General features: G+C 40.5%; 1 protein-coding gene across 4 annotated transcripts in view; it reads left to right on the top strand.

The window, feature by feature from the left end:
* SCML2 (Scm polycomb group protein like 2) overlaps window positions 1-12900 on the top strand; it is a 217948-nt gene that overhangs the window by 84503 nt on the left and 120545 nt on the right. For 3 of the 4 annotated variants that reach the window (XM_077482217.1, XM_077482215.1, XM_077482214.1), the window contains exon 2: window positions 9880-9978. In XM_077482217.1, the coding sequence (XP_077338343.1) occupies window positions 9951-9978 (28 nt within the window). In that variant the 5' untranslated portion in view covers window positions 9880-9950. Of the gene's footprint in view, window positions 1-9879; window positions 9979-12900 lie in introns of those variants that run through there. The other variant, XM_077482216.1, reaches the window with a different exon arrangement.

Genomic DNA, 12900 nt, shown 5'->3' with positions numbered 1-12900 from the left:
TGTCTAGGAGGAGAGCTAGAGATCGGTGTTTATACTTAGTACTTAGATCTGTCTTTACTCCCCTTAAAGAACTGGGATTTGTGCGTTTACACACAGATCCCAGTTCACTCTCTGTCACGATCGAGGTGCCTGGTGGTCATCAGTCAAAAGACGAAGCAGCATAAGGTAATGTCGTTTTTTGCCCAGCCGTGCAATTCTCCTGCAGTAAAACTGTGGCGGCTGGTCGGCAAGCAGTTAAACTCCCTGCCATAGAAAGTTTTTTTTATCCCTATTGTGGGGTCACCATTATGGTATTTGTAAATTTAAATCATATTCCCTCTCAAGCATCTCTTCTCTAGAGAGAATAAGTTCAGTGCTCATAACCTTTCTTCATAACTAATATCCTCTAGACCCTGCATTAGCTTTGTTGCCCTTCTCTGTACTCACTCCATTTCCAGCACATCCTTCCTGAGGACTGGTGCCCAGAACTGGACAGCATAATCCGGGTGAGGCTGGACCAGAGTCTTGTAGAGGTGGGAGAATTGTCGCTTTATCTCTTGTTAATCCCCTTTTTAATGCATGCAAATATTCTGTTTGCTTTGTTAGCTGCAGCTTGGCATTGCATGCCATTGCAGAGCCTATCATCTACTAGGACCCCCAGGTCCTTTTCTATCCTAGATTCCCCCAGAGTATAGATTGCATACATATTTTGCACACCAAAATGCATTATCTTACATTTTTCTACATTAAACCTCATTTGCCATGTAGTTGCCCACCCCACACTTTTTTGTTTTGTTTTTTTGATCTTGTAAGGTTCCACATCTTGCGGAGGAGCTGTTGCCCTGGTTAGCTTGCTATCGTCTGCAAATGCAGAGATTGAGCTGTTTATCCCATCCTCCAGGTCATTTATGAACAAATGAAATAGGACTGATCCCAGCACAGAACCCTGGGGGACCCCACTTTCCACCCCTGACCATTCCCAGTACTCCCCATTTATCGCTACCCTCTGAACTTGCCCTTGTAGCCAGTTTTCAAGCCATGTACTCACCCTATGGTCCATAACAACTGACCTTTGTACAGTAAACGTTTTGTGGGGAACTGTGTCAAATGCTTTTGCAAAATCCAAATACAGCACGTGGTACCATGGGCCTTCCTTTATCTAGATGGCAGCCCACCTCCTCATAGAATGTTAATAAATTGGTTTGGCAAGAACGATTCTTCATGAATTCCCTGGCAATTACTGCTAATGACCTTGTGTATATAGTCCCTTATCATCCCCTCCAAGAGCTTATATACTACTGGTGTACCAAAAAAAATGGCGCCTTGTGGGGGTGAGAACATATAAACAAACAGCTGCCCCCAGGAGACACAGATGAAAGTCTCATAGTGTAGTAATTTTTAATAGACAAAAAACAGCAGCAGTAATAGCAGTTACACTCACATGTGATAGTGCCTAGCCTGGCACTTGGTGTAAACAGCGTGTGAGTCAACTGATCCCTGGGCGTAGCGTGCATTCCACGTCTCACTCTGAAGGTGCAAAGCCTGGTGTGGCGTATCAAATATGTACCCGGAAATGAAGGATCCTCCGCTCCGACATATGTTTTGCCGTGAATGGCTCTTCAGGAAGTGATGTTGCGGCACTTCCTGCTTGCTTTTATTTGAATGAATTATTTGAATGTCTTCTCCAAAATGAAGGAGAAGACAAAAGCATAATACAGAATCTGTTGATGCACACATGCTGCCCACACGGCACATAAATAGCCAACCTTACAAAGGGATCAATGAATAAACTAATACATAAAATGTATTTGTGGTCTAATCATCACCTAAACAGTGATATTATTATTATTATTATTATTATTATTCAGGATTTATATAGCGCCAGCAATTTACGCAGCGCTTTACAATATAAAAGAGAGACAATACAGTTACAATACAATACAATAAAATACAAGAGGATTAAAAGAGAGCCCTGCTCAGAAGAGCTTACAATGGATGCAATTTAGAGCTGAGTAAGGTCAAATGGATGTATTGAGGCTTGAAGCAAAAAATTAGGACAGTACCATCTAGTGATGAATATCCAGATGACCGAAATAACCATGCCTCTAATCTTCTATATGAAGGAAACAATTAGGACAGCACCATATAGTTGTGAACAATTGTTTTTAGCAAGATTTTTAGATTAGAGCCCTGGTTTCCATCTTGATACCTGTTTTTTAGTTCAATGTACTTTCAGAAGTTTTTTTTTATTGCTATTATATAAACTGTGAAAAACAGTGCAGCGCTTACTATGAATAAATGTAACATGTGACTGAATACAATAAGGCAATTGATCAAAAAAAAAACTTCAGAACTGGTGATTCCAAAATTTGAACATCAATAGTAAAAAATGTATATATATATATATTGTGCAATAAACAAAAAATTAATTGGTTGTTGAACCAAAAAAGATGTTACTCAAAATTGGTGTGAAAGCAAAAAATTGTTTGAACCACAACTTATTGCTGAAAAACTCAAAAGTGAAAAAGTAAAAAATGTGAGACACAAAAATATGATTATGTGAAGCGAATCAAAAAAATCAAAAAACAAATCAAAACAAGTCCCATGCCTTGAATAAGTAAAGTGATTTACAAGACCCCAGACACGTGGAGATAAATGTTCATTAAGTAAAACATAAGTGAATAAAACGTTAAAGTTGATCACAGGTATCTCTGGTGCAGGTGCTTGACCACGTAAATTCTTTCACTACAGCAACTTAAGTGAGTAATAAAGGCTTACCAGAGCAACCATTAGTGTGCGCGGATACGAACTCCCAAACGATTAGGATCGGACAAGATCGCTCCTCCGACACTCCTCATACAAACGGATGATTCAAATCGCCTTTGGGGGCGGGAAGGTAAAACCTAACCCACACCTTCGAATGTTCCTTGAACGTCGTCCGTTCCGGTCAGTTCGGAAATTTCAAATTGGCGTGTCACCGAATGGATGAAAAAGGGAAAAAAAACGCCCAATCGTGTGATAAAGTCTAAAACGCGTGGATTTTATTTTTCAACCAGATAAGCGTTGGAAGCTACAAATGACTCGATCGAGTCGCATAAAATTGATCGTAAAAAAGAAATGCTAGCAAAAGTATATAAGTAAAATCGAGCAGATAAAATAGCACGAGGTGTAGACGTATCTACCACGTCTACACCTCGTGCTATTTTATCTGCTCGATTTTACTTATATACTTTTGCTAGCATTTCTTTTTTACGATCAATTTTATGCGACTCGATCGAGTCATTTGTAGCTTCCAACGCTTATCTGGTTGAAAAATAAAATCCACGCGTTTTAGACTTTATCACACGATTGGGCGTTTTTTTACGTAGAATTTACGTGGTCAAGCACCTGCACCAGAGATACCTGTGATCAACTTTAACGTTTTATTCACTTATGTTTTACTTAATGAACATTTATCTCCACGTGTCTGGGGTCTTGTAAATCACTTTACTTATTCAAGACATGGGACTTGTTTTGATTTGTTTTTTGATTTTTTTGATTCGCTTCACATAATCATATTTTTGTGTCTCACATTTTTTACTTTTTCACTTTTGAGTTTTTCAGCAATAAGTTGTGGTTCAAACAATTTTTTGCTTTCACACCAATTTTGAGTAACATCTTTTTTGGTTCAACAACCAATTAATTTTTTGTTTATTGCACAATATATATATATATACATTTTTTACTATTGATGTTCAAATTTTGGAATCACCAGTTCTGAAGTTTTTTTTTGATCAATTGCCTTATTGTATTCAGTCACATGTTACATTTTTTCATAGTAAGCGCTGCACTGTTTTTCACATTTCTGTTACTTAGACCTAGTATCTGTTTTTTTGTGTTCAGCCGCTGTTTTTCTTAATTTTTTCTATATCAACTAATTTATCACCAAGCGCAAGTTTTTCATTTTGTTTAGTTATTATATAAACTGTTTTTGTGTATTATATTTTTTTTTTGATCTGTTAGTATAGGCATGGTTGTATTGGAAATTTCGGCCATATGGATTTTACCACTAGATGGTGCTGTCCTAATTGTTTCCTTTATATAGACGATTAGAGGCGTGGTTGTATTAGTTATATTGGCCATTTGGTGGTGCTGTCCTAATTTTTCCTATTTTTTTTTTTTTTTGCTTCAAGTCTCAATACACCCATTTGACCTTACTCGGCTCTAAACTGCATCCATGCACCCAAATAGTTCATTTATCACTGTTTAGGTGATGGTTGACTACAAATACATTTATGTATTAGTTTATTCATTGATCCCTTTGTAAGGTTGGCTATTAGTGTGGGCAGCATGTGTGCATTGACGCTCTCTAGAGGAAAATTCTGTATGTTTTTGATTTTTGAGCCCCATCAATAGCAGCCTTTCCATTCACATAAAAGCAAGCAGGAAGTGTCGCGACATCACTTCCTGAAGAGCCATTCACAGCTAAAAAAAAAGTCGGAGTGGAGGATCCGTCATTTCTGGGTCCATATTTGATACACCACGCCAGGTTTTGCACCTTTTGGAGTGAGACGTGGAATGCATGCTACCAACAAGGATCAGTTGACTTGCACTCTGTTTACACCTAGTGCCAGGCCAGGCACTATCACATGTGAGTGTAACTGCTATTATTGCTGCTGTTTTTACTCGATTAACAACTTGCTTACTGGGCACTTAAACACCCTTCCTGCCCAGACCAATTTTCAGCTCTCGGTGCTCTCACACTTTGAATGACAATTACTCAGTCATGCAACACTGTACCCAAATGAATTTTTTGTCCTTTTTTTTTCCCACAAATAGAGCTTTCTTTTGGTGGCATTTGATCACCTCTGGGGTTTTTATTTTTTGCGCTATAAATGAAAAAAAAGACTGAAAATTTTGAAAAAAACGCATATTTCTTTGTTTCTGTGACAGAATTATGCAAATTATTAATTTTTCTTCATAAATTTTGGCCACAATTTATACTGCTACATATCTTTGGTAAAAATAACCCAAATTAGTGGATATTATTTGGTCTTTGTGAAAGTTAGAGAGTCTACAAGCTGTGGTACGAATCGCACAAAATTGATCACATCTGATGTACTGGTGGCCTATCTCGCTTCTTGTTACCTGAACAAGTCAGGAAAGTACAAATACCCCCCAAATGACCCCTTTTTGGAAAGTAGACATTCCAAGGTATTTAGTAAGAGGCATAGTGAGCTTTTTGATGTCATTTTTTTTCCCACAATTCTTTGCAAAATTAAGATTTTTAATTTTTTTTTCTCCACAAATTGTCATTGTAATAGGTTATTTCTCTCACGTGGCATGTGTATACCACAAATGACACCCCCAAAAAATTCTGCTACTCCTCCTGAGTATTACAATATCACATGTGTGGGACTTTTTCACAGCCTGGCCACATAGAGAGGCCCAACATGCAGGTAGCGCCATCATGTGTTCTAGGAACATAAATTACACATCTAACTTGTTGACTATTTATTACACTTTTGAAGCACCAGGACAATGACACGTGACACTGATGACAGATGGCACTGATAAGTGGCACTGATGACACGTGGCACTGATGACAGATGGCACTGATGACAGGTGGCACTGATGACAGGTGGCACTTATACGTGGCACTGATGACACGTGACACTGATGACACGTGACACTGATGACACGTGACACTGATGACACGTGGCACTGGGGGCAGGTGGCACTGGGGGCAGGTGGCACTGGGGGCAGGTAGCACTGGGGCGGATGGCACTGGGGGCAGGTAGCACTGGGGCGGATGGCACTGGGGAGGATGGCACTTTTTTTTTACTTTTTTTTTTTTTTTTAACTCAAGGCAGAACGGCTGCCGCTGCAGCCGCTCATCTCTCCCCTCTCACACTGTCTGTGTGAGGAGGGAGAGCGGCACTGAGAGATGATCTCATATGTAAACATATGAGATCATCTCCCATTGGACATGCCGATCACGCTGTAAACGGCCGCTGTGATTGGCCGTTTACAGCGATCTGTGTTTGCCTGTCCCCGGGGGACACGGCGAACACAGAACTTCCGCGATGCGCGCCCACGGCGGCGCGCATTGCGGAAGTAAACTTTAGGACGTCCAGGGACGGCCTCCCGGACGAATGCGCCTGCTCTACGGCCGTCATTCGGCTATAGGGCGGGCGCGAGGTGGTTAAAATCTACTACACTATGAGACTTTCATCTGTGTCTCCTGTGGAGTCATTTTTTACATTCTAGTTGCTTCCTGAGTGGCCATTAGAGTGGATTCATTCCATTAGTAGAACCAGATTTGGGTTTCCAAAGTGTTTCTTGACCATCCTGTAAAAATGGGTCAAACAGCTCTGGTGAGTGGCCATCTTCATACTGAGCACTTGTGGTGGAAGATCTAGAAGTTTTATCTCAGAGCATTCTGTTTTTGATGTTGGAATTTATTCACTTATGGACTTTATGCTTGCTTATTTTCTTATTAATGTGCACATTTGAGTTTGATGCCGTGTTTTTTTCTTTGTGACAGTTTTTTTTTATATGAACATGTATAGCGTCTTATTCTTTATTTTTTATAATTTTACATACTATTGATGTTAGGCTAACTGGTCTGTAATTCCCAGGGATGTATTTTGGTCCTTTTAAAAATATTGGTGCTACATTATCTTTTCTCCAATCAGCTGGTACCATTACTGTCAGTAAAAATGAGGAACATTGGTCTGGCAATTACTTGCCTGAGTTCCCTAGGTACCCTCTGGTGCAAGCCATCTGGTCTCTGTGACTTTTATTAGTTAGTCCTCTGTTAGCCATGAGGGTGCTTCCTCTGATGTGTCATGAGGATGAACACTGCGGTTTTCGTTACTATAGCCCCCTGATTTCCTTGTGAAGACTGAGGAGAAGAATAAATTCAATACCTTCGTCATCTCCCCTTCGTTTGTAACCAGATTTCCTTCCTCGTTTTTTTTTATGGGGCCAATATGGTTTGTCCTTCCTTTTTTACTGTTTATATACTTAAAGAATTTCTTGGGATTTTTTTTCTCTCCTCTGCTATGTGTCTTTTGTGGTCTATCTTAGCTGTTCTAATTGCACCCTTACATTTCTTGTTGCATTCTTTGTAAAGTCTGAATGCTGATGATGATCCCTCTGCTTTGAATTTTTTGAAAGCCTTCTTCTTTTGCTTTTTGTATGCATTTTTACATTGGAGTTAAGCCATCCAGGACTTTTGTTCGCTCTTTTAAATGTATTTCCCAATGGGATGAACTGGTTAATGCCCTTGTTTAATATGCTCTTAATGCAAACCCATTTCTCCTCCATATTCTTTGTTCCTAAGATGTTAATCCAATTTAAATCTTTTGGCAAGGTTCGTAGTTTAGGGAAGTTTGCTCTTTTGAAATTCAATGTCTTTGTATTCCCATTATGTTTCCTTGTTCACCTTTTAGGATCATGTTACACCCATATTTAGGGTGTAACATGTTCCTATCCACCCACCTCTTGCCCCCAGTGTTCCCTGCTCTGTCACAATTTGAAAACAGTGCGGCTGTGTAGGGCTCTGCTCAGTACTGTCAGCCGTTTGGCGATGGCTTGTAGATCTCAATGAACTGCGAGGGAACTGGTGAGTGCTCTCATAGTCCATTGAGCTTCCTGCCATTCATGGACTGCCTGACTGTATCGGAGGTACAAATCAACAGTGTATGGACAGTCTACAGGACCCTGGCATCACACCTGCAATCTGCAGTCATTTTTCGCCTCTTTACCAGTGCATTTGCAAAGCAGAGGTTCTCTTTCCTGGTCCTCATGTGAAAGTCAAAATTATGTTTAAGAAAAATATTTTAAAAGTTTTTAATAAAGTTAAAAAGGCAAAAAACTGAATGATTAAATGGTTATGATTAACTGCTTCCCACCCAGGCCAATTCTGTCATTTTTCTCCTATATGTAAAAATCACAATTAAAAAATAGTCATAACCCCCAAACATTATATATGTTTTTGTTTTTTTTTGATTTTAGCAGAGACCCTAGAGAATAAAATGGTTGTCTTTGCAATTTCCCACACAGTATATGTGCAACGATTTTTCAATTGTTTTGGGTTAAAAAATACATGATGAATTTCAATGCAAAAAAACACAATGTATAACCCAATTTTTTTGGGAAAATTAAAAGATGTTACGCCAAGTAAATACATGCTTAACATCATGCTTTAAAATTGCGCACGCTCGTGGCATGGCGCCAAACTACGGTACTTAAAAAAATCTCCATAGACGATACTTTAAATTTTTTATTTTTTTTACAGGTTTACCAGTTTAGAGATAGAGTAGGTCTAGTGCTAGAGCTATTGTTTTTGCTATAGCATTTGTGGAGATACCTCACATGTATGGTGCAAACACCGGTTACGTATGCGGATGCGACCTTCATTTGTGTACGCTTCTTTGAGGGTGCTTTAAACTTTTAATTTGTATTTTTTATTTTCATGCTATTGCTTTTGGGGGGGGGGGGGGTGGGGACATTCCCTGTCGCTGCCTGTAAAAGCAATCCAGCAGCTAATCTGCTGCTAGGATGGCTTTTACAGTGTAGAGAATTGGTAGCTAAAAAAAATAAATCTGGATGATGCCTGTAGCTGAAGGCATCACCCAGATTAAGACCCTTCAAGTCTATGTCGTCATATGACTTCACGAGATTGGGAAGTAGTTGAAATGCGTCAACGCTTTGTGTGTGATTTTGTACTCCTGTGGGACTGCAATAAAGAAGATTTTAAGAGCAAAGGCACAGGGATGGCAAATTTTTGATTGGGACGCAGATCAGTCTTGTGGCCCCAATAAGTCTGTGAGATGAGCCCCAGCATCCCTACCACTGCACTTCTGATTCTGAACCTCCATCCATCCTTCAAGCATCCTAGATATACCTTTCTACTAGCTAGCACCTGGACCACTGCAAAATCCACCACAGGTCAGGCTTGTAGGGGACATACAGAGAGGAGAGACTGAACACAGAGCTCCTGTGCTCCCTGCTCCCTTCCTCTTCCCTCTGGGGACATAACCTCCTCAGCATTGCAGCCTGTAGAGGCCAGTCAGTCCTCTGGGGATAATGTGCATATGTGTGTGCTCTAAAGGGGAACAGAGTGCAGGGCTCAGGAGTTAGGTGATGCCCAGAGTGCGTTGGGCTCCCAGTACAGATCTCCCCACACAGCCCTCTATTTCCCACACTACCCCCCCCCCTTTCCCCAACACCTCCTCAATATAGACCATTCCCGCAGCACACACGCTTCCAGACCCTCCTCTGCACAGTTTCCCCCCACAATACACACATCTCCAGCCTTACTAGTGCTGGCCGATCCCCTCTCTCCTCCAGTACAAGACCCACCTTTCAGTACAGATCCTCCTTCCTCCCTGCCAGTAGAGACCCCTAACACTCATTTATAAATAAACCAACTACAAATACAATGACACAGCATATAGGTGGGGTAATATCATAAGCCTTCTCTTCAGATCCTAAAACATGTGTCCAATGTTAGAAAGTTAGACTCTGTGTAACAAACAATGGTAACATCTGTACTGGTAATTGGTTTCAAAGTGAAATCACTCTTTGCATGTTGCTATCGCATATGTTTTTCTGTGTTACCAAAGTGGCTCCTATATAGTAGAGCTGGGTACACAGGGAACCTATTAACCTTGGTGTGTGTTTTGAAATTTGTTGCAACAGCTTCCTACTCTGTAATATGAGTTTCTTGGTTGTTAGTTAGCTAAATACTTCAGGCATTTCAGAAAGGCACTGGGTAAAGATTAACTGAATTTTAGCATTCCATGTGTTTTTTGGTTGTTTCTATAACTGTTGTGATGGTACTTATACTTGTTGAGCTGTTTAATATTGTTTGGTTTATAAGTAATATTTATGTTTCTGTTTCCTTGAAAGCTGTGATAGGAGTCAGGAGTTCAAGTCACAAAACAACACTATCCCAGAAAGCATAAAGTACGTCATCCGTTATGAAGACTACTGCGAAAAGGACAAAAGGTAGCACTGTGTACAAGTTTATTATACCTATAGTGTATTTGTGTGTGAAATGTTTGTGTGTTTGTGCTTGGAATCACACAACTTCTGTTGCATTCAGTGTGCATGGATTTACTTGAGTTGCTATGTTTGCTCCTTTCTTTCTTTCTTTTTTTTTTTTTTGCTGCACACCCGTAGGAACCAAAATGATTTTGTGTTTATTGAGGGGCAAAGAATTCTGGGACAGTTCGGTTACATTGCCACAAGAAGTGGATATGGAGTGGGCAAACAAAAAAAAAAAAGGTGAAAAGTCTGCTATAAGTCCTCCCATTTCCAACATACCTCAGTTTGTTGCTGGTGTTCTAGGAAGAATGACTTTTTCTTTTTTATCATGGTTCTTTTTTAATTTTTTGTTTCAGCACTCACTAATTGCTGTATGTATATATTTTCTTCTGTAAGCAAGTGGTTATAATAAGCTTAGGGCCACAGGCATGAGTGTGATATATATATATATATATATATATATATATATATATATATATATATATATATATATATATATATATATATATATATATATATATATATTTTACCGTGGGGATGGAAAGTATTTAGAACCTTTACATTTTTCACTCTTTGTTATATTGCAGCCATTTGCTAAAATCATTTAAGTTCATTTTTTTTCTTCATTAATGTACACATAGCACCCGATATTGATAGAAAAACACAGAATTATTGACATTTTTGCAGATTTATTAAAAAATAATCTGAAATATCACATGGCCCTAAGTATTCAGACCCTTTGCTGTGACACTTATATATTTAACTCAGGTGCTGTCAATTTCTTCTGATCATCCTTGAGATGGTTCTACACCTTCATTTGAGTCCAACTGTGTTTTATTATACTGATTGGACTTGATTAGGAAAGCCACACACCTGTCTATATAAGACCTTACAGCTCAGTGCATGTCAGAGCAAATGAGAATCATGAGGTCAAAGGAACTGCCTGAAGAGCTCAGAGACAGAATTGTGGCAAGGCACAGATCTGGCCAAAGTTACAAAAAAATTCTGCTGCACTTAAGGTTCCTAAGAGCAAAGTGGCCTCCATAATCCTTAAATGGAAGATGTTTGGGATGACCCGAACCCTTCCTAGAGCTGGCTGTCCAGGCTAGAGCTATCGGGGGGAGAAGAGCCTTGGTGAGAGAGGTAAAGAAGAACCCAAAGATCACTGCTGAGCTCCAGAGATGCAGTCGGGAGATGGAAGAAAGTTGTAGAAAGTTAACAATCACTGCACACCTCCATCAGAGGGGCTTTATGGCAGAGTGGCCTGACGGAAGCCTCTCCTCAGTGCAAGACACATGAAAGCCCGCATGGAGTTTGCTAAAAAAAACACCTGAAGGACTCCAAGATGGTGAGAAATAAAATTCTCTGGTCTGATGAGACCAAGATAGAACGTTTTGGCCTAATTCTAAGCGATATGTGTGGAGAAACCAGGCACTGCTCATCACCTGTCCAATACAGTCCCAACAGTGAAGCATGGTGGTGGCAGCATCATGCTGTGGGGGTGTTTTTCAGCTGAAGGGACAGGACAACTGGTTGCAATCGAGGGAAAGATGAATGCGGCTGAGTACAGGCATATCCTGGACTAAAACCTTCTCCAGAGTGCTCAGGACCTCAGACTGGGCCGAAGGTTTACCTTCCAACAATACAATGACCCTAAGCACACAGCTAAAATAACAAAGGAGTGGCTTCACAACAACTCTGTGACTGTTCTTGAATGGCCCAGCCAGAGCCCTGACTTAAACCCAATTGAGCGTCTCTGGAGAGACCTAAAAATGGCTGTCCAACGTTTACCATCCAACCTGACAGAACTGGAGAGGATCTGCAAGGAGGAATGGCAGAGGATCCCCAAATCCAGGTGTGAAAAACTTGTTGCATCTTTCCCAAAAAGACTCATGGCTGTATTAGATCAAAAGGGTGCTTCTACTAAATACTGAGCAAAGGGTGTGAATACTTGAGACCATGTGATATTTCAGTTTTTCTCTTTTAATAAATCTGCAAAAATGTCAACAATTCTGTGTTTTTCTGTCAATATGGGGTGCTGTGTGTAGATTAACCCAATTGCTGCCGAACGTACGCAGATGTGCGTACTCTGCTTTTGGGGGGTCATACCGGGATGATGCCCGCAGCTGCAGGCATCATCCCGGTACTGTTTTTTTAGAGCAGGCGATCAGCTTTCCAGCTATAACAACCGATGTGGCTAAAAGCCGCTTGGGTGTTATGCCGGAGGAGCGGGAGGGGGTGCCCACCCCTTCCCTCAACCTCCCACCGCTCTTACTGGGGCTCCTGTTCCATCGGGAGCCCCAATCAACAAACCGCCTCTTCTGGTGGCTAGGGACAGACTGGAATGAAACCGCAAGCGGCTTCATTCCAGTGTCCTGATCGTAAACACGGAAGTGACGTCATGACGTCCCTTCCCGTTTACTCGGCTGCCAATGGCGCTGGGTTTAAAAAAAAAATATACAGTATTCAGAATCACTGAAAACTGCGGTCTGAATACTTTGAAGTGCAAAAGAGGGATCGGGGGTCTCCATAAAGAGTACCTGTCACCACCTATTATTACTGTCACAACGAATGTAAACATCCCTTGTCACAGTAAAAGTGATCAATTTTTTTTTAAAAACAATCTATTAATTAAAAAAAAAAAAAAAGTTGCTGCGAGCTTGCGCAGCAAAGAAAACGCATATGGAAGTCGCACCCGCATATGTAAACGGTGTTCAAACCACACATGTGAGGTATCGCTGCGACCTGCTCTGTAACTCCTAACTCCTGGTAACCGCAAAAAATTTTTTTAAAGCGTCTCCTATGGAGATTTTTAGGTACCGTAGTTTGCCATCATTCCACGAGTGCATTCAATTATAAAGCGTGACAAGTTTCCCTTTTCCC

This window comes from Lithobates pipiens, unplaced genomic scaffold, assembly GCF_037356315.1.
Source record: "Lithobates pipiens isolate NorthernLeopardFrog02 unplaced genomic scaffold, aLitPip1_a1.2 Scaffold_16, whole genome shotgun sequence".
In the NCBI taxonomy this organism is placed as follows: Eukaryota; Metazoa; Chordata; class Amphibia; order Anura; family Ranidae; genus Lithobates; species Lithobates pipiens.
Note: the sequence above shows the minus strand (reverse complement) of the source record. Positions and strands in the feature narration are given on the sequence as shown.